This window comes from Periplaneta americana, chromosome 4, assembly GCF_040183065.1.
Source record: "Periplaneta americana isolate PAMFEO1 chromosome 4, P.americana_PAMFEO1_priV1, whole genome shotgun sequence".
Lineage (NCBI taxonomy): Eukaryota > Metazoa > Arthropoda > Insecta > Blattodea > Blattidae > Periplaneta > Periplaneta americana.
In genome coordinates, this window is record NC_091120.1 from 79,781,978 (window position 1) to 79,805,481 (window position 23,504).

Consider the following 23,504-nt stretch of genomic DNA (forward strand, 5'->3'; position numbering starts at 1 on the left):
AAAATTGCAGTCTCTATACTTCAATCGATTAAAAAGTTCTGAATCTTCTCAGTGAGCTGGAATAATCTCTATTACATTAATGGCAACACGTCATAAGGGCAATTTGCATTTCTAGGGACAAAACCACAGTTTTATGATATCAATTAAAAAAAAGCAATACTAAATAAATAAATAAATAAATAAACACAGGGTTGTTCCCGTCTCTGATAACGAATTTGAATGACATCATGTGCGTCAGGAGACACACGACACCTGAACTGTGGCGCGAGGTGACAGAGCAGTAGTGAGTGATCTCATAGAGTGCACGGCGACTCAAAGCAGAAATTCCCAAGAAAATCGAGCCTTTTTGGGAGGGGTACATAACAACCCTTTCCGATGCCAAGTACAGTTAAGTGAAAGTAAAGGACGCCTGTAATAAACGAGATTTCGTTATTTCCAAGAAAGGCATCTTCTGTGTACTTAATAAGATTAGTAAAGCTCTAATGGAATTAATTTGTATCATCTCGTGGGGTGAGGTGACTTGTGACGGGGGGGGGCGAGTTTGCTTGCTTTTTCCACTCTAGAATTAATCCCATCCGAACTTTGCCAGTCTTAGTAGGTACACACACGATACCTTTCTTGGAAATAACGAAATCACATTTTTTGCAGGCTCCTATGATTTTCACGTAACTGTACTTGGCATCGGAAAGAGTTGTTATGTATCCCTCCCAAGAAGGCTCGATTTTCTTTGGCATTGCTACTGTGATACACCGTGCACTCTGATTATGAAATCACTCACTACTGGTCTGTCACCTCTCGCCGCAATTCAGCTGTCGGTGTAATTACTGACACACATGACGTCATTCAAATTCGTTATCAGAGATCGGAAACAACCCTCTGTAGATAAATAAAAATAAAAAAGTAATAGTGAAACAAAACAGAAATTTGTATGAAAATAAAACAATCGTTCCTGACTCTTGAATAACCCTAAGTATGCACTGTACATTGTCAGAATTTCAGTAAGAGCTCTTCAAATGCAGACGCACAAAACGTTATTGAACGATTCTCATTTAATAAATTCGAACAAGAAATTAGTATTATAAAATTAGAACTAAATCTGAGCACATATTTCTTCAACCTTCCATAAATTTAGCAAACAGAATCGGTCATCTGCACTAAACATAGTTTCTTTACGTCCAGTTATCTCGTGAAAGACTCTCTCAGTTTTTCTCTGATGACCAATTCTGACAAACTCCAAATGTGTTTCAAGGAACGCCAAGAAAAAAAAAGAACTTCACAAAATCCACAAATAAAACGCAACAAGTTAGACGCATATGGTTATATAATGACGTAGGATTAAGCCACGTGTCACAATCGCAACAATATTCTATTCGATCAATCATGCCCATTAATAGCGTAGCCAGAGAGTCAAATGATCTGCCAAATCCAATCATTCACACCAACAAGTCCAAATGGACGGTTCCACTTAACCAATCTCGCTTCCATTCATTCTTCGATTCCTACAATCAATGACCATTACAGCCACTTGATGCTCTGCTCATATAACTGCCCATCTCGACTGTACAATCACTCACTAAAATGTGTGTCCATCCGAACATATTACGATGAGAATGCCACAGAACTCCTCAAATATATAGTAGCAACTCTGTCTCCGTCAAACAAACAATCATTTCTTTATGAGACTGGCTGGTTGCTCACATCTCCAGGTAGCTATGGACACTTGAGATTTTCCCGGATTTTGATAATCTGGGAATATGAAGAATATTATTTTTAATGTATAAGGAGTTATTCATTAATCCCGGCAGTAGGTAAAAATGACATCTAGCACAAATTTTGGTGTCAAAATTGGCATACATTTTGTCTGAAAGCGTGTGATTCTGGAACAGGTTTTGTTATACTTTCTTTCTCCGAAGCGCGACAACCCATGAACATCATAGAATTGAGGAAACCTCGGAAAAAATATAAAATTTCGCCGATAAGCCCAACCCACGTCTGAGGCAGCTCCAATGCACGAGTCCCGCCTGCAACTCTACATAAAGTCTGTCATTCCATGTTCCCTCCATTTTTAAATTTGGCCAATTAAAAGGTGTTATATATTCAGTCAATTTCTTATTAATTCATTCCTGGTACGTACGATCCAATCGTGAACATCTTATATTTCATTCTGGAGGATTGGATATTACTCTTAAATCTGCATATATTTACTCAATATTCACTTGCATGGTTTTGTGAAATATGAATAATATTAAGGCATTCATCAACAAATAAACTGGCAGTTTGGGTTAAAATTAGAAATATTGCACTTTGATATTTCTTTAGTTATTCTTGTTTCTAGTTTCCAAAGATATACAAGGTGATTCAGGACTAATGACCTCTGCTTTAGGAATCAGTTCTACGGGCCATTCTGAGCATAAACTATCATATGAATATGATTATCAACCGTTAAGGAGTTACAGCTGATTGAATATTACGAAAGTAGCAATGGTTTTGAGCAGAACTAAGAGTTATTCACGTAAAAACAAAAGAAATAGTAATTCAAAATACTGTATTAATAATAAAATAAACATATCTCAGTTTGGAAGCAGATTTTTCAAATATCACTCATCCCACTTCAATGCACTTGGCCATTTAGCGTTCTGTACCTCGCCACAGCTGTCATTAATAAGCGCAGCTTATAATCACCTGACCTATCCTCGCCTTCACCTGCGTACTTCTCGTCACGGCGCAACCCTCCGCTTAGTTTACGTTCCAATGTTTGTATTACAATGCAAGCAACTCCGAAGCCTGATACACAGTACGACGTTTGGATTTTTAAAAATAACTTTCAAACTAATGTAATGGAACCCAAGTTCATATGACATTTTATGCTCAAAATGGCCTGTAGAACTGATTCCAAAAGCGCGGGTCATTTGTCGTGAATTACTCTGTATAATTATTTTTAAACGTCAGTTTACATTATGAAGGCATAATTTGCATACCTTCTAGCGTAATTTTTACCAACTTTATAATTGTTCAATGTTTTCCCCTCATACTGTCTCATTTTTTCAGAAAAAAAATATGCACTAAAAATTAACTTAGGTACAATTCTGCTTCAAACATTAAATTACAGTAGATTTCATTAAATAGTGCATATTACGAAATTTGAGTGTCTACCTAATTGACACACACACACACACACACACACACACACACACACACACACACACGCATAAACATATTTTATTACATTTTCAGTACCGTTGAGAGATTTATTTTCGAAAAATAAAATGTGTTGCTTAACGTTTAAGGTTTCAAATATTGACAAATTAGAAACACTTTGGAAAAAATAAACAGAACTTAATATAAGTCAGGAAATATATCTTTGGTCGGCAGGAAAAGGCACATGTCAAAAATAATAATTTTGCAGTAGAGACTTTCTTTTTACTTTACTCTTAACTGAATATAAGTAAAATTGTGAAATTCATGTATGTTTATTAAAGTAAGACCTTTTTCAATTTAAAATACAAGGTATGTTATTATTTCAAAGATTAGAAAAATTACTAGACTTATGTGATTAGGTACAACAGAAAAATCGACTTTTTTTACTTATGTGCCTTTTCCCGCCGACCAAAGATATAATATATACATTTCAGAACATACACACTCTTTCACTCCACATTACACTACACAAACACACCCCCACAGGAAAAACAAACTAAAGGCGCCAAGACCAGCAACAACCAGTTCTGAAAATGGCATATAACAGGCTGAAACATGCAAACGAGATATTGTAAAATTTAATACGAGAAAGACACATAATACATTTTCCGAAATATATAATGGTTTTAATGTGAGGAATTCTTTATTAATTAATTTTTAACGAGATCCCCAGTTCTCTTATATTTTCTTTATGAAACTTTTATTATTCAACCACAGATAGTTAAGCACAAATTTTTAAAAAGAATAGCTAATAATAATTATTGTACATTTTCATTTCAGAACACATGAGTGCATTAAACAAAACCTGTATCCAATTGATTGTTCACAATAATATATTAAGTTATATTCCTCCGTTTTGTAGTAATTGTTCTGCAGAGGCATGCAATGAGACATCGGCCGCAGAGACATCTGTCCGCGAAGCAATAAACTAGGTGAAAGGTACAACATCTAGCAGGTAATTTTGCGTGTATATCTTCCAACCAAGAACAGAATATTCTCTTTCGTGATGTAGATCAATGACACTGCACTGAACCCTCAGCACAGTAATTACTTATAATATACATTGCACTTTATTTATAAATTATACATAAATTTAAAGGGATATACTTCCGAGGCCACTCTAACAATATTGTTACCGATTCTTAAATTTCATCCAATGAAATATGAAAGACCTAATGACAAGCATTACAACTATTAGACCATGAGTATGGAACGATAAAGAATTGTTTTAACACTGCATGAAAGCCATGGTCGTGAGTTGTAATCCAACTTAGGGCACTTAAGTTTTTTTAATTGACAAATTTACGTTTTGTGTCGTGCTCACCCCACGTCACGAGATTCTCACAATGCTTCCTTCTAACATCAAGTCGAGAAACAGTTCAACCCACGATTTAGGGATGGAAGAATTATTGAAGGAGAACAAAGAGACAATATTTCCTTACTACTACACGCGAGAGAATTTAATTTAAAGCACTGAACTCTTAAATTACGTTATAATGCAAAGTCTATTCATATTATAACAACTGCATGTTCCAATATATCTACAGAAATTTACTACAATACTGTTTAGATATTCCAGTCTATCGGATAAGGGGAAATTCTGTAACAGTTAAGCTGAATACTTTATGGGATATCTGCAGCAATCTTAGCCTTTATAAAGAACTATTTATGTTACAACTTACAAGATGAAAGAATAATAAAACATTTCACTCGTTACATTATCATATTATGCGTTATGATACTAGTACAGACTTTGTAACCTTTCAACTATAATAATTCAGATCACAATACATTTGAGTCACGATACGGAACATTACATTCAGAGCAACACCATTAATTCTGAATTATTGTTACTCCACGAGAGAAACGGCTGGGAGTTCAAATGCTCTGATGACCACTTGTATGGCGAAGTTTTCAGCATCATTTTCGTAACTTGTCTTCGTTGCTTTTAATACAAAGATTAAAACATTTTCTGTTTGTTTTTAAGTCACAGAGAACTGAAGATCAGAATAAAAACATTTCCTGTTTGTTTTTAAGTCATACAGAACTGAAGACATGAATTGACAAACATCCCAATCCATTAAAGTAAACTGTTCAGAAGAGCAAGAAAACTACATAGGCTTGCCATAAATAAGAACATTGAAATAAATATTTGTGTGATTAAAAAACACATGCTTAGAGTAGGACTTGGGGTATTCATTTTTACAGGATGGTAGCCTAAGCAAAATACAACATATGTCGGCTAAGAAATCAAAGTCAGTAACTTTAACAATTCAGGTCTTCAATTATTAATTGCTAAACTAATAATCATGTTGTTTTACCCCAGAAAACATCCCCAACTGAATAGAGAATCGTTACTAGGTTACTAAATAACAATCTCAAGAATCATTTACTATTAACTTGGCATAACGGACTCAATATCATTAAAGATTAAAGATTAAAGATTTATTTATTTAACCTGGTAGAGATAAGGCCGTCAGGCCTTCTCTGCCCCTCTACCAGGGGTTACAACTATAACATGAACAATAAGATTACAATTAATATTAAATTTACAATTACAATTACAATAAAAATTAAAGTACGACAAGAATACCTGATTAATGAAAGCTAGACATTTTATCATAGAAGTTAAGAACAAAGAATATTTTTGTATTTACTAAATTACAAATTAAACCTACAATAACAAAATTCTATAGTGATGAAATTACCGGATATTGAGATATTTTGTGGTAGATTAAAAGAACTATTTACAAGAAACCATGTCTGAACGAGTCTCAATTACTGACCAAGTGCCTAGTAAGTTTGCGTTTGAATTGAATTTTATTTCGACAGTCCCTGATGCTAGCAGGTAACGAATTCCAGAGTCTTGGCAGGGCTATTGTGAAAGAGGATGAGTATGAGGAGGTGCGATGGGATGGTATTGTTAGTATTGTTTCATGGCGAGAGCGTGTGTTCAGATTGTGGTGGGAAGAAAGGTAAGTGAAGCGAGACGACAGATACGAAGGAATAGAAGAGTTCAAGATTTCGAAGAGAAAGAGAAGTGAATAACTAAATTATAAATTCAAAAATCATTTACTTTTATCTTGTATAATGGATCCAACTGGGTGGACTAATGTTAGAGGTAACTAAATGAAAACAATTATGCACTAATTACCTCTACATAATAGATTCAACTGAGTGGATTACGTTGTAGATGGCTGAATGAAAATTTTAAAGATAATTTATTTTCATCTTGGCATAAGGGAACCAACTGAGATAGAAACAAATGACATTTAGTCACCTAGTGTACCGTTATTCCACTCATTTGGGTCCCTTACGTTAAGATAAAATAAACTATTATTGAAAATGTAACTCATCCAGTCACACAGACCTCTCAGTTGGGTTCGTTAAATCGAGATAAAAGTAAATAATTCTCGCAAGTCTCATTTAGTCACGTAGTACCGTGGTCCGCTTAGTTGGGTCCATTAAATAATTGTTGAAATTGTCTCACATAGTAACGTACTCCACTTAGTTGGATCCATTATGTTGATATAAAAGGAAATAATTGTTACAACTGCCATATTTTAGTCTTCTAGAAACGATAGTACTCTTTCGACAGAAGGGACCTAACTAAATGAATTAATACACTGAAAATTGCGAGAATTATTTATTTTTATCTCGGAAAGAAAAAACAAACCCAACTATCTGGACTAGAATTGCTATACTTTTTGGCGATTAAAAGCCAAATTTAATAACAGACTAATTTGCTTTTTATTTTGGCATAACGGAACCTACTGACAGTGAATGGGATAATGGCACTACTTGACTAAATGGTAATTACTTTTATTTTGGCATAACGGACTCGACTGAGTCCACTATCGTCAATAAGTGTCTATAAAACCAGAGTCCACCATCATCACTGAGTACCTAAATTCCATTTTAAATTTCGGTATCGGGAAAATAATTATTATTGGGTACAAATGAAATCACAGACCACTATCATCACTAGGTGCATAATGCCTTTTTAAATTTGCCTCCGAGAACTAGTTACTAACTTTAGAAATAAGACCACAATACACTAGCATCACTAGGTTCCTAAAATATCTTTTAAATTTCAGTTTCAGTGACCTAGTTACTGTCTTCAGAAAAAAAAAACAGACCTCACTATCTTCACTGGGTCCCTAAATGCCATTTTAAATTTCAGTCCCGGGGAACCAGTTAGGCCTACTAACTTTAGAAATAAAACTACACTCCACTATCATCACTAGGTGCGTAAATACGTTTTTAAATTTCAGTCTCAGGGAACTAGTTACTGATGGAGAAACAAAACAGTAGTCCACACTCTTCACTACGTGCTAAATGGGTTTTAAATTTCAATCTCAGGAAACTAGTTACTAACTTCAGAAATAAAACCACAGACCACTATCATCACTAGGTACCTAAATACATTTTTCAATTTCAGTCTCAGGGAACTAGTTACTAACGTAGAAACAAAACGACAGTCCACTATCTTCACTAGGTGCCTAATATGTGTTTTTTAATTTTAGGTTCAGGGAACTAGTTACTAACGTAGAAACGAAATGACAGTCCACTATCTTCACTAGGTGCCTATATGGGTTTTTAAATTTCAGTCTCAGGGAACTAGTTACTAACGTAGAAACAAAACGACAGTCCACTATCTTCACTAGGTGTCTACATGGTTTTTTTTTTTAAATTTCAGTCTCAGGGAACTAGTTGCTAACGTAGAAACAAAACGACAGTCCACTATCTTCACTTGGTGCCTAAATGGGTTTTTAAATTTCAGTCTCAGGGAACTAGTTACTAACGTAGAAACAAAACGATAGTCCACTATCTTCATTAGGTATATACATGTTTTTTTTTTTTTTATTTTTTTTTTTATTTCAGTCTCAGGGAACTCGTTACTAACTTCAGAACTAAAACCACAGCCTACTATTATACTAGATATTTAAATGTTTTCAAATCAGTCCCAGAGAACTAGTTACTAGTTATAAATACAACCAGAGCTCACGCAACAATGAATAGAAACAGTTTCGTGCAATCAAGACTGACGTGTACCTTTGAGGGTGTTGGCGGTGGAGCATCAGGTACATCCGAGTCCCACTCCGAACTGAGGTCATCACTGGAAGCTTCTCCGTAGTCCGCAGGCCAAGGGACTTCGAGCAGAGACTTCTGGTACTGTTCGTACCCCGGTGACAGGAGAATAGAGCTATGCGGGGGTGACCAGTTGGCGGACCCGCGACGGGGTCGAGGGCTGGTGCTAGGGGACCGCTGCTGCTGTCTGCGTGACATCATTGCTTCGCCCCTAGGCACGCCGTTAGGGCGTAACGTGTAAGGACGGGGGTGAGGACTACCGTTCTCCGGCATCGTATGTCCACTACGACTATTCCACTTCACTTGTCTTGTATCCCTTGCATCGTGGACCTATCTCACAATGTTCACTGTCACTTGGAACAGATTTCCACTACCGCACTCGAGTTTTGTAGATATTCCGTTTGGCTTTTCAGAAATTTCTGTGTACATACACACACACCACTAATTTCTTTTTTAACCACGATAATCTCACTAATGCACTAATAACTCCACATTTCCTCTTTCTTAATATATATATTCACTGACCTTTCCTTACGTCGGCGGTGAAGAGCTAACCAATCAAAATTGTTAATATCCACAAGACAACATCCGTTATTGCTTAGGCATGCTGTCTTACTGCTTCTCAGATATGAAACACGAAGATCAAATGTATTAGCACTTATCTCATTCACTGATTATCCTTCACAGGGAAGTCGTGATTATCATTTATTAGCAACTCTAACTATGACGTACAGCACTTAACCACGCCTTTCAACAGTGTTTATTTTTATCCTTTCTTAATGAACTCGTTATCCAATCGGTTCAAATCAGTCATATTTCACTGTATTGCGTCATTACCCAGCGGTATTCTAACAACGTAACCAGATGATAGGTATGAAACAAGTAGAGAGTCACTTTATTATTTTAAAAAATGTTCTTTTTAATGCACTTGCTTATATTGTAGGATATTATATTTCGGAATTCTGGAGTAGATTTATTTTTGTTGTTTTCTATAAAATATCGCACACAAAGTCACAGAACAACGCAGAACTCTCTCGGCAGCCATATAATGTTTTAGAGGAATTATTCAAGAATAAAATTCACGAAATGTATATATATGAAGTCAATTATAGAATGTAATAAAAATTAGAAGCACTAAAAATAAATACAGAGTTCTTAAATTCGTTAAGATAGAGCTTCTTTTCTCAAATACAGTTAAATTTCTTTAAAAATATGGCCGTTCCGGAGAAATATTTCAAGATAAAGCCATTAATATTGCAATTGTACTGTATGTTCACTAAAATATATTGAAAATTCATTAAATAAATTAATGTAAAGACGTAATTTTCTTCCTCTCCTTATTACTTATCTAAAATGTCAGAAGTCAATTGTAAATATTACGTAAACCAGGTATCACCGTGCATAAATTGGCTCGAATGTCTTCTTGAATGTTGCAATTAGCTCCGTGTATGTTTCCACGTCAAGGTCTTCGTACGCTCTGCCAGAACCAGAATAGTAAACGGTAGTGGCTCGTATTGCAGGATGACGTATTTAACGTACCCGTCCTTCGTCGTATATCCGGCACTGTAGTTCATTCTTTATGTTTCTTTAGTAATGTCACAGAACAAGAAACCACCTGCTGGATTCCTCTATTTTAGTCCTAGAAACATAAATTAACATGGAATAGGATGTGAAGTCACTCATTATGTTCTATATAATTATGGATACAGCTCAATGAAATTCTATATTTATCTTACATGAACAATGGGAAAAATATAAATAATTAACGGTATATATTTACAAAAAGAAACTTTACGTGAGAAGGGAACAATGTTCATTTTTGTATTTTAACACCGACCATCAGATTCGAGACGCATCACAATCAACCCGAGGAGGTTCATTTAGAGAAAAGAGCAATTTATGAACCAACTATCCCTTATTACAAAACATCATATAAACTCAGGGATATAGAAGTCATCGGATTAATGGTGGGCGCCAGAGGGACCATAACAAAACAATTCGTCTCACTGCCACAAATTTGGAGTCCCAACAACAACAATTAAGGAAATTTCTATGATAGCTTTGAAGGGTTCTCTGCAGATTTTACGGCGACACTTGTACTATATCACATCTTAAATGTTACTGTTTAACATTCTTTGTCTTTGGCAACCTCACCAAGTTGAGGAAGATTAAAAATTAGTAATTATTAGTCAGTCACGTAAATGAAATCACGACAAAACAATTTAAAAGGCTATACTATAATTTACGTATAAATTATAACTGTGCTCCATGGTACACATACGCAATCGAAACAGTTCTAACCTTTCCGTTAAGAAATAACCGTTTTTTATGTAATGACTTCAAATGTCCTGATAGAACTAACGTAAAAACAAAGTAATTGATTCCCGCTTTAAAGAAAATCCAGCTTCTAAGGAACAGCCTATATTTGGATGGACTTGCAATACACAATCCGTGTTAGTGATATTCCAGACCTGTCCCAGACGTTTGTGGTAGATTTCTGCACAAGGTATACAGTAGTCACAAAAATTTGTCACTAGTGGCAATACACAAACGATTCTATGCACATACAATTCAAGCGATACCAACAAAGCAGAAGCCAAGATCTTAGTTGTAAATATATTATTCTGAGTTCGCATATAAAAATTCTAATTTAATTGCACTACCTTCACATATATTATTTTTGTAATTTAGTGAAAATATCATATCGCTGATTTTTTAATAAGCAGGGCTAGGATTTATATATGTTACCGTAAATGTACGAAGACCGGTAAATGTTAGAATTTACCGGTATAATCTAACATTTACCGTTATATTGCAGTAAAACCCCAAAATATCTTATTAGATTCATACATTTTGAACTTTTACCAAGAAATGTTGGTAAATCTCAGGATTTACCGATGCAAGCTGGTAAAAGCTAGATCGAAGAATCCAGAACGAAGAATCCTACCTCCGTTGTGCAGGTTCAGACATATTTGCCGGATCAATAAAGTGAAGCGGTTCCGAGAGGCTGCCAAAGAATTTCTTGAAATGCAAGCGAAGAAAATGAAATTAGCCACTTGTAACAAAATTCCAAAACTTTCAGTCGGACAGAATTTGAGAATCAAAGTACCGGATGTAGAACGGTCAAAAATTGACGCAAAATCAATAATAGCAGTGGTCATAAATTCAAGATGACGAGATTTATCAACTTTGTACCAAAGCTGGCAAACTGAAGTCATTGCACATTAAGATCAATTTACATTGTACAAAGAAAATTTTATTAGCATCGAAGTAGGAAAAGAAGAAATTAGTGTACAGGAAGTGATTGGCAAACTATCTTTCGTTGGAGAAAAAGGGTTCAAAAAGTGTAATTGTTAAAAAAAGTGTTCAATAAAAAATGTTTGTGTAAATCATCTTCCATGTTGTGTAGGCTAATAAAAATGTCATAAAAGCCAATCTTGTTGTAACAAGAATTAACATTCATAATGTTTGTTTTACTTTATTTGTGGACCTGGACCGTTTGAGGGGATGTAAAGGCTTTGTTAATTTGTGTACGGAATACAATAACAGACAGTGGTTAAAACTATAATATTTTTCACTATTTTTAATATAAAATATTTTTTTATTATACTCACATTGGAGTGTAAGAATATTTAAATAATTTCAATTTAAAATAAATACAAATTATTTCAGTCATTGCTGAGGTGATTTTTATTTATGTTTTAAAATAATCATAAAACAACAATAAAAAGATGAATCGGAGATAGATATGTAAAAGTGCGAAGAACGGCAAATCTTAGTAAAGGTTTTTTGTTAAATTAATACCATTTTACCACAACTGATCGGTAAATCCTGAGATTTACCAACATCTCTTGGTAAAAGTTCAAAATGTATTTATCTAATAAGATATTTCGAGGTTTTACCGCACTATAACGGTAAATGTTAGGTTATACCGGTAAATTCTAAGATTTACCGGTCTTCGTACATTTACAGTAACATATATATACATATATATATATATATATATATATATATATATATATAATATATAAAGTATTTATCTACAAATTCTTAAGTACTCTACATTTATACTAAATACTCATTTATATTCTATATATTAATGTGGTTGTATCAAAATTTTACAGCAAATTTTATAGTTGGTAATACTAGTTTCTAAATTAGTATAGTTAATCCTTTCAGGCATTTGGCTACGAGGTAAATTAATTCATGTAAGTGATGCTATGTAAAGATTCATCTTTATGGACGAGGAAAGCTTATTAAAGGTAATTCGTTTTGGTTGTCTATAGTTGAGTTTCTAAGATTTCCGAAAAGTTTAACAGTCAGTTTAATTAAAAAAAAAGAAGCAAAAAGAACAACCACAACAACAATGGGTGCTTTCAGCTAATATATATAATAAAACGGTGCAAAATGATGTAAAGGATATCTGTACAACAGTTTATAAGAGAAGACCGAATTTTATTTGAATTACAATTCATGATTACTTTTGTTGTAACTCATTTTCTAATTAATATCATTGCATATTAATCTTTAAATTGTTTGTCATTCATTAGCATTTATATTGTATATTGTTATATCTTGGCAACCTGTAAATTCAGGAGGTTGTTTTGCAATAAACTATTATTATTATTATTATTATTATTATTATTATTATTATTATTATTATTATTATTATCAATAAAATTTTCGTACTGATGAAAAGAGTACACGTAAAGACTTGTTGCTTAAACATGAAAGCCAACGAACAAGAATGTAAATGAAAGCTATAGAAAAAGAGTTTAACATTTTTAGTATGTGTATAATTAGGACAATGTCTGCACTGATATTACAAATTGAACACCCCTCTGTCAATGGTAAGTGGACCTGATCATCGACAATCGTAGATTGGTTGTTGCAAATTGCAACTGTCAATTATTGGCAACGTGTAGGACAGACATTTGACTATTATAATTACACAAAATAAAAGTTTCACATTTATTAAATATTAATTTATTTTTAATTACTTCCATATTATAAGGACCCGGGCTCTCATTCAGAGGGTCAGAACTTCAAACTCCAGGAATACCAGAATCCAGCTTTGAAATACTAATGCTAGTAAAGTAATTTTTAAATAATTTTCTGACAAGAATAACTTTGAAACCATAAAACAAGGAACATTTAAAATAAAATGTTAGATTATATAAATAGATGTAAGTTTTGCTCAAATATGTAAAAAAAAATATGTACTACACCCAGAAATATGGACAAATATGGAAAATAAAATATGTTTTAATGTCAAAATAAACTACCTCTTAGTTGGCTTAATATTATTAATTCTTAGTAGCAAAGTGTGCGAACATATAAAAATATAAAATTTATGTGAATACCTGTCTACAGTGCGAAGTATTTACAGACAGTTACAAAGAAAAAAGTGTCTGTACTCTTAGAACATGAATTTCATTTTAGACACACCAATAAAGATCAAAAGTTTCCTCATCACGAAGTAGTACTGTATTTTTAAACCATTAAACTTCAAACGTGTCCTAGTAAATATTTTACGACATGGCGTCGGTGTAAGAGACTCGATAATCACTAACCATATTTGGTACGCATATCTGCCATCATGCATTTACAAATTCGACACTTTAACATGTTCGAGAAATGAGAGCTGAACACAACTCACGAAGAAAACGTTCGTCCGAAAATAATGTAAAATAAGGGTTTCATTATTGATAACTTAAAGACGTAAACTTCAGTAAAGAATGAACTAGTTAACTTATCGGAATTATAATGTTAATAAAACTATATATCCTAAAGTTTGGAGTCCAAATACATTTTGAGATCAGTTTAGCCAAATCTGAAAAAAAAAAAAAAATTCAAATATTCCTGTAACCGTAATAATGGTAATCTGCAATTTATTACTGGCAAATATTAAGTAAGATTTATTCCAAATTTGAGTGAATTAATTAAGTGTATTTATTTATACAAAATGGATACAAACTCATGTAGTAGAGTATATACGCGATTTCTTGTACGAGCCTGTACATTCATTTGTGCTATAACCACAGTCTAGTATACGCAGTCACGAAGCTCAATACGTAGTAAATATGCATCCATAGATAGTTGCTAACCACTAGGATCGCTAATATCGCCTCATTACATACAATGCGAAATAGTACCGGCACAGTCTATTGTTTCTAGCACCCTCACAACTCAAGCTTCGTGACTGTATATACTAGACTGTGCTATAACTATGTACACTTGTGAAACAAAAGAACATTAATTCCTATTATACCCTAATTGTATCCAGTACCATTATTACTCATTGCAACATTAAGTAAATCTTCTCCTTGCTTCCTCAACTCCTTCCCCCTCAGTCAATTTCACCCTGAGTTGTGAAACTTTTGATATAATTTCACCACTCCATCAAAGAATTTGGCATTATTCAATATAGGGTAAAGGTTGGTAATACTGTGATACGAGTAATATTGTGATAGTTCTTTTTGAGAATTTATTACAATTTTACTAAGCGAGAGGAAGATCGGTTTTTTTGCGTCAACGTATTAAGGGAATGTTCGTGGACAAGTTGCTGCACAAAATCGATCCTTCTCTCGCTCAGTAAAATTGTAACAAATTCTCAAAAATAACTATCACAATATTACTCGTATCACAGTATTACCAACCTTTACTGTATCGTAAACTTACTGAAAAAAGTTGGCAACTGCATAGGGAAATTAATTTAGTAATTTTTTTTTTTATCTTTTCAAAATAGACATTAATTTAAACATAGGATACGGTATTATATTACTGTATATGCACACTTCAATTTTCCTCATCTCTTTCTATATGAAATTTTAGGTTTTCATGGCGATGCCATTATAATGAAGTATCTGGGTTTCAGAACCACGTGTGAAATTTTTACTCTTCACAACATTCACTTTAAGAATGGAACCTTTAAGAACTTCCGAAATGGTGGAGAAGATCAATGCTCACATAGACTGTAAAACTAAAAACTTTTAGCGAACTACAAATTTGCTTATTAATCCAACCACTCACTCAACTTGCAATAGGCCTACAGTTCAGTATAAGAGAGAAACCAATGGTGGATTATCCAGAAGAGGTGAAGATTAGAATGTTTCTATTTCTGGAGATGAATATAGCATAAATTCCTATTCTAGGTTGGAATAGAAGATTATCCTGAAAAGGAAGATAGAGCCAACATTCTAAACGTCATGATTTTATGTATTCATTATCAGCGATGATAGAAGTCCAATCTTCATCTCTCCTACACTAAAACATCCACAGCGTGATTCTCAGCACTTTGTCAGTCTAGAGAATGTAATTTTTTTTTTGTTCGAACTTCTGCTCCAAATATAGATGCATGTCGTTGTACAGAATAATTTTACATTCCTCTCTAAGCTTGCCTTGCATACACGGAGATATGTTTAGAATATTAATAGGGAATTGTTACATATTTATAGATATAAAATTAAAGAAGTTGAATGCAAAATTTAAATATAACAACTGCCACATATTTTGCACAATACGTCTAATGGTATTTCAAATGACTTTCGTGCAAAGTTCCAAGTGTTTCTACAAAAAATTTGAAATATGTATTTCTGAATAAGGACACAATTCCAAGATTATCATTTAAATGTGAATACATAAAATCCGGTTTTGTGTCTCTCTTCATGAACAAGTGAGACACGTGCATTCGATATTATAATAAACAGATGTAAAGAAAGACAAATCCAACATATCAAGATCTGTAGATAAGGCTGCACATGCCCCTGAGGACAGAGAGCTATGGTAGCAGCTAAAAAGTTCAATTAACTTTATCTAAGAATCACTATGTTAAGTTTGTTCATGAGAGTCCATTAGCAAGTCATCTGACACGTTTAAAATAAAATTAAATTTTAATTTGTATACTTTTGTTTTTCTTACTCGTACAATTTTTGTTAGCAGCACGATGCGTGTAGTCCTCTGTCTAAACCTTCAGTCCTTCCTTGATCAGATAAGTTTTATAAATGACTTACAGTAAAAAGTAAAAATCTGGTTAATGTCTCGCGACGTTCATTAAGTCGAAACCGGCGACTTATAATGACCAGTATTAATTCGTGGTTTTTGTGTTTTATTGTAACCACTAGGCCTGTACCCTATGCCATTTCCAGCTTCAAAAGAATTCATCTAGTGAAAGACAGTCCGAAATCTCTGGCTTATAAATTATGACACTGAACAACAAATTTTTACTTTTTGTCTTGCTCCTAAATAAAAAGAGGTGATTATTACTAATATGTGTGCCCTAAATCTGAATTTAAAATCCAAATTGCCCCATCACGTACCATTTTCCGGGGAAAATTAATTGATTTTTTTATGACAAAACTTATTTATTTTTACTTTTTCACTGCTACTGATAAAATTACAACACACTATGGATTCAAAATTCCTCATAATACTTGAAAAATGTGTACTGGATACAAAAATGATGTTACATAGTTTAAAACACAACAACATTAAAAATATTCCATGTATATAATGAGAAAAATCTCGGAATTTGAACTTACATTTAAAATAATTTTCTGGATGACTTATGTTTATAACAAGACCCGAGACTGTATTTTACAAAGAACCAACTATAGTCTGGATGATGATCTTCCTTTATATCACGTTTCCATTTCAGATATTTCTTGATGAAATCTTTCCACATGCTCGTCGTTTACCGCTCAAAGTTAGGAGGAAAGACATCAAAATAAGAACGTAAAAAATGTATTTTAAGGGACATATTACACTCCATTTTATCATATGCACTTAACATGATTTCTACAAGAAGTTCTATGTAGTTCTCTGCCGTAGAATTTCCAAGGAAATTTGAGAAAACGTCTTTGAAAGCGCGCCATGCAATTCTTTCTGTAACGGAAAGTTTTTCCTCAAACAAAGGGTCAGCCATAACTTTGTGAATTTGTGAACCGATGAAAATGCCCCCTTTTAATTTGCCTTCACCCAAACTGGTAAACTTTTCCTTTAAATACTGAAAACCAGACCCTTGTTTGTTTATTGCATAGATCTCACTTTGAACTGTTATGAAATTTACTGAAAAGAAGAGACCAATATCTGTTTATTTATTACAAGTACAAAAGAACATGCCAAAAACCATAAAAAAAACAGAAATAAGTCATAAACTCGTAAAATACATTAGCTTTTGTTTTAGTTAATATCCCCAACCTGCGCCAGATGTTTCCTGGGGAAGCGCTTATCGAAAAATGAAATCATACTATACCTTAAAAACCTTACGTGATACGAAGAAAAGATATACATTTTTGGATTCAGGGCAAATCAAACCGCAAGGGACACATTGTTTTAAGACTGGGAAAAATTCTTGTTGTTCAGTGTTATTATTTTGGAGGATCTCTCTTTTGGAATTCTTTAGCTCTTCGCATAACTTCACAATGTACAAATTACAACGAACAATATAACATATATCACAATCTCTATTTAAAGAACTCTTAATGTGCTAGTTTTAGACGAGAGACGAGTTAATTCACATTCACAGGCACTTCAAACAATATTATTATTTTCGTGATGTAATATGAATATATATATATATATATATATATATATATATATATATATATATATATATATACTAGTATAACGCAGTTCAGCACATAAATTCGTAGACAATTATGAAAGCAGAATATTTAAGAAATTGTAAAGAAAATAGTCGAGAATTACAATTAAGAACTTCATTTTATATTAACTTTAGAGAGCCGAGATTGAAGTAGCGATCTACATTGTTTAATGACGTACCTGAAGCTATCACCGCTAGACAGCAGTATCATCGAGATGTCAAGATTATCGAAGTGCGTACAAGCGGCACAAGCGAAACAAAGAAACAGTAGTTGCAAGTTAGCGACACCTCTGCAAGAGTGGACCATTGTCGGGCAGACTTCCGTTGTGGTACAGTTTTTCTGGGGAAAATTCGTGGCAGCAAAGCATATTCATAAAGAAATGCTTCCTATGTATGGTGAGCATTGCCAGTCACATCAAACTGTCTACAGTACATTTGGGTAAAGAAGTTCTCTAAAGAGCTGACAAATATCGAAGACAGAGTCGGTTCGCCAGTGGAGATTGTCACGGAGGCAAATGTGTAACAGGTTGGAAACTTGATCCGAGCAGACAGGATGAAGGGAACGATATGCTAGCCAGAATAATCACAGGTTATGAGTCTTGGGTGCATCATTACCAGCACGATACAAAGCGTGCACCAATGCTCGGAAATTACCAATGGTATATATTCGTTCAAAGGTACCATAATCTTGGAACTGCTGTTACATTGTTTCGCTCGATCAAACATCGATAATTCTGTTTTCTAGCAGTAACAGCTTCAGACGCCTCATCCAAAAAATATAGGCCATTATTTCAATTTGTATGGGTAATTTATTTAATAAAAAAAAGTATACGAAAATACACATGTTATTGAACAGTAAATCTAACTATTTTACACGAATGTGAAACTTTGGAGCAAAAAATTTGACGTTAAAATATGAGGAATCCAAAATTAATTCCAAAGAGAAGTCCTAGGTTGCAAGTTAAGAAATAAACAAAAATAAAGACCACGGATGAAATTAAGGTTGATGATATCAAAATCAATTAGCTAGGCAACAATGTATAGAGAATATTTTATCAATGCAGGAAAGCAGATTGCCAAATTCTCAGTAAAATATAACTAAAAAGATAGCAGACAACTGGGCTGTCCGAAGAAGATACGACTTTTTTAGTAGGTTATTTTACGACGCTTTATCAACAGTTTATGTTATTTAGCGTCTGAATGAGATGAAGGTGATAATTTCGGTGAAATGAGTCCGAGGTCCAGCACCGAAAGTTACCCAGCATTTGCTCATATTGGGTTGAGGGAAAACCCCTGAAAAAACCTCAACCAGGTAACTTTCCCCGACCGGGAATCGAACCCGGGTCACCTGGCTTCGCGGCCAGACTCGCTAACCGTTACTTCACAGGTGTGAACAGAAGATGACCAAATAGCATGAATTTTAATAGAAAAGGATCCAAACGAGGCCAACTGTTAAGACTGACGACGATCGTGGTGGTGGTGGTGGTGGTGGTGGTGGTGGTGGTGGTGGTGGTGGTGGTGGTGGTGGTGGTGGTGGTCTCTTTATTAAAAAATTGTAACTGCTTTTTTACAAACTCCAATTTCTAAACGTATCAAACAAGAAGAAATATTAGATTTTAAAAATAAAAACAGAAAAATAAAGAGGATTAAGGGGAAGACTTGAAACGAGAAAAAGGAGGGAGTAAAGGAAGAGGAATAAAGGTGGATAAAATAAAAAGAAAGAGGAAAATGAGAAAACAGAAAACACGAATACCACAATAATTACAATGAAACAATGATGATAGAATTAGAGGCATCCACATGATCATGTTACAGTTCACTGAACTTCTTAGGAAATGTGTTCATGTGCGAATGACACAAGGCAGCTGGATGATAACGTGGCTAATTTATACATAAATATCATTCACACGGAGATAGTTATCACTTCGTGGTCAATAATTCCTATAACTCTTATAGACATGGATGTAAATTGTACTCCATTATGTGTGGTGCAAGTTCAAGGAACAACGAGGTAGTAACATCGGGTATGCCAGCAATATAAAGCATGTTGCTCTTGTTATGCAACAATACAAACAAGTATTTATTTCACACAATACCTCAGTGACTAACATTATCTGCACACCTGTTTGTTCGTACCTTCACACAATAGTTCGTCGCAAGACCTGCAGATCCTAATCTGTTTACTATTCGTAACGAGTTGTGAACAGCGAAGATTCTGGTATATCGTCTTACTTATAATTTTTTATTTAACCTGAAAAAGGAACTTTTGCTATTTCTTTTTATTTGGTGTGAAGCAAGCATTGAAGGCGTGTGCAAGAAAATAACTTGAATCGAACTAAATATACATCTTGATTAAACACTTTTAACACTTGAGTAATTCAAGATTTGATAAATTTGTTATAAAAACCAATTTCCAGTGTTAATTTGAAACTATGCTCGTAATTTACATTATTGAGTAACTAGTTTCGTTCGGCTTGATATTGGACATCTTCAGATTACTAGTGAGGTCCTTCCTTGCTTCCGGTTTCTTCTTACGGTGCCTTGGTGGTGGATGCGTTTAAGGTTGGTAGTATTGTGTCAAGTAGGGTGTGCGTTCTGAAATTTCATAGTGTATTGAGGATATGTTGTGGATGTCTTTTTCCATGTCTGTATATTTCGCACTGCTCTAGTGTATACTGAATCGAAAAACCAGATTAAATAGACTACACTAAAACAGTACGAAATTTACATACAAAAACATGTCCACAACATATCCTTAACACACAATTAAATTTAGAAACGCACACTCTATTGGGCACAACACTACCGATCATAATCGCACCCACTACCAAGGCACCGTAAGGAGAAGCAGGAAACAAGCAAGGACCTCACTATTAATCTGAAGATGGCCAACATCAAGCTGAAACTATTTTTTCAACGAGGCAAATTACCCAAATAGTTTCAAATTAGAACGCGAAAGTTGTTTTACAATAAATTTACCAAATCTTAAACGAAATAACATTGGCAAATTGTGTGAATTGTTGGTTGATTTCTAATGACAAGCTATTATTCCAACTTATTTTCAATTTACTTAGGAGTTGTACATGACATATTAATAATTATAATTCTACGAGAAAAAAAACCAGATGACATGCAGCAACGTATGATTGATGCCTGTACATCCATTTAGAATGCATCACTACGACGATTTAGGGCATCATTCATCCAAAGATCGGCAACAGACTGCAACCATGTAACATCCTAAAGGAAAGAATGGTGCATAATGTAACTACAACATATCTTACATGCTCCACGCTAAAGAGATGACCGATGAAGTAGTTTTTCCTTACATCTCTATAATGCAGCACCTATTTGAGTAACACATACGCCTTTGTGCACTGAATAAAGGGGAATTTTAACTTCATTCTCCTATGTTTAACTCAAACATTTTGGAAAGTTCACTTATACCCCTTGAGCTTTAGACCCCTCATATGTAACTAAGTCTTGACAGAGATTATTCAGAAATAATTACATTCATTCATGTTCCTCTTTGAAGCTTTGAACCGTTGTGCGTTGATTTGAATCGGAATTGGTAATTATAATTCTTAATTTTATGTTTCTTCCCAGCCGCAAAAAGTAATCAAGAGACGATTACATTTATTCAAATTATGCACCTTCTTGAAGTTTTCAATTCTTGACTAAAACCACATGTGGTAATTATAATTCTTGAGGAAGGACATTCAGAAACGATTATATTTATTCAAATTTTTATACTCGAAGTTTTCAACGGTTAATTTTAATCAGAAGTGTTACTTCGGAAAACGTATAATGTGTCTTTCACATGTTAAATTTTATTATAAAAGTGATATAGTGTTAAAAGTTGTGTAATCAAGATGTATAATGCAGAGGTGTTAATTAAATTCATCACTTTCATATGCCTTCTCAACAAACAGAGACGTTTACGCGTATATTCATTCATTAATCCACTTGCTTCAAGTTTTTTACCGTTGACTTCAAAGATAAGTGATAGTTTTAAATTATTTATTACTATTCTTTATGTACTTACAAATATTTTTCAGAGAGTATTAGATGACAGGGGCAGCAAAGAGCAACAGATGAGGAATGAAACAGATATAAAATAATGGAGAACTCGCAAAAATCTCTACAATATGTGTGTTGATTACCAAAGATCTCATTACAGTTGTTCGGCTCGAATTGAAGGGGTCAGAGCTATAGTGGGCCAAGCGCCATGCATTAAAAACGAAGAAAACAAGGTTAAAATTAAGTGCTTTCCATAATTCAACGAAACATGTAGCAAATAATATAAAGTGTGCACATTAAAACTAAATTATCAATCTTCATTAAATTATGGTATTCACTTAACCTTAACCCTTGCTTTCTTCGTTTTTAATAAATGGCGCTTGGCCCACTGTGGCTCTGAACCCTTCAATTATGGTCCTTTCTTGTGACAAGTCGAATAACTGAGCACTGACTGGTGAAGAGGACGGGTTTTGCTGTGAATTATATTGAATTTTAACTTTGTCAGTTTGTGCTGGTATTCTGCTACTCGTTAATTGGAGACTGCCACTTCAGATGGCGGCTTATTCCATGTCGGTTACAGATCAGTATCGTCAAAGTTGATAAACCTCTGTTCTGTAAATTTCGCCACGTATTACGGGATCGAGTTAAGACGAGGTAAGGAATACAATAAAAAGACGAGTACTAGCATCTGAGAATCGTTTTGTATTCAGAGACAACAACAGACTCACAACAAAGGTACGCAAGTGTCAGCAAAGTTACAGAATCCAAACGCCGATGTGTCAACTCGCTACGGGGGCACCTGTTGATCCTCACAATAGCATGTTCAATCCGGCCTGTCTGCTGCTGTACAAAGATCTAACAGAAGAAAAAACTCTGTACACTGACTGGAAATGACTTGAAGTGAACACGTAAAGCTAACTTCAACTGAAAGAAAATCTCGATTTATTACTGTTGTTATCTTTAGGCATCATGGATTCATAATAAGGCGGTACACCATCAAAAGTGTGTACTTTCAGAAAGTAAGACACGTTAAGTTCAAATATAGAACTTACTCAATAGATTAATTGTAGACAAATATGGTACATGAAGCCATACAAGGTAATGAAAAAGTATTTGTAACGAATAGGAGGAATTAGAAATTAAACTGTGTAATAGTACAAAACACTTTACAACGAGAAAATAAATATTTATTTCTTATTAAGACTTCCTAGCGCGGTTACTAAAATTCTGAAGACCTCTGCTAACCTGGCGACCTGCATTCCATCTTTGTAAACAGCTCCTAAAAATAATGACTCCTGATGGCAAGATGATGATTAGCAGTGTTTAATTTTGTCTGAAGTGTTCTAATTGAAGACAATTTCTTTAATACATACCATAAATAAGCCATAAAATCCTTGGCTGTCCTTGTAAGGGAGACCAAGCTAGGAATATTTCATATTTTAAAAAATCCATTGCAGGGTTTGAACTCTCTAATCTAGTACTTAATGAAAACGTGCCGATAATAGTGAAGTAGAAATGGTTCATCGTTAAGTTCCGCATATGTTTTATTCGCTATTAAGATAGATAATCTTTTATAAGAACTTTAGCGACG

At 34.0% G+C, this 23,504-nt stretch overlaps 1 protein-coding gene across 4 annotated transcripts in view; it reads right to left on the reverse strand.

Annotated features, from left to right (window-relative positions):
• The window catches only part of IP3K2 (Inositol 1,4,5-triphosphate kinase 2), an 851,156-nt gene that overhangs the window by 300,338 nt on the left and 527,314 nt on the right, over positions 1 to 23,504 (reverse strand). For 2 of the 4 annotated variants that reach the window (XM_069823614.1, XM_069823613.1), the window contains exon 2: positions 8,254 to 9,928. The exons of the other annotated variants lie outside the window; for them this stretch is intronic. In XM_069823614.1, coding sequence (XP_069679715.1) covers positions 8,254 to 8,562 — 309 coding nt within the window. In that variant the 5' untranslated portion in view covers positions 8,563 to 9,928. The remainder of the gene's footprint in view (positions 1 to 8,253; positions 9,929 to 23,504) is intronic. 4 annotated transcript variants of the gene reach the window in all.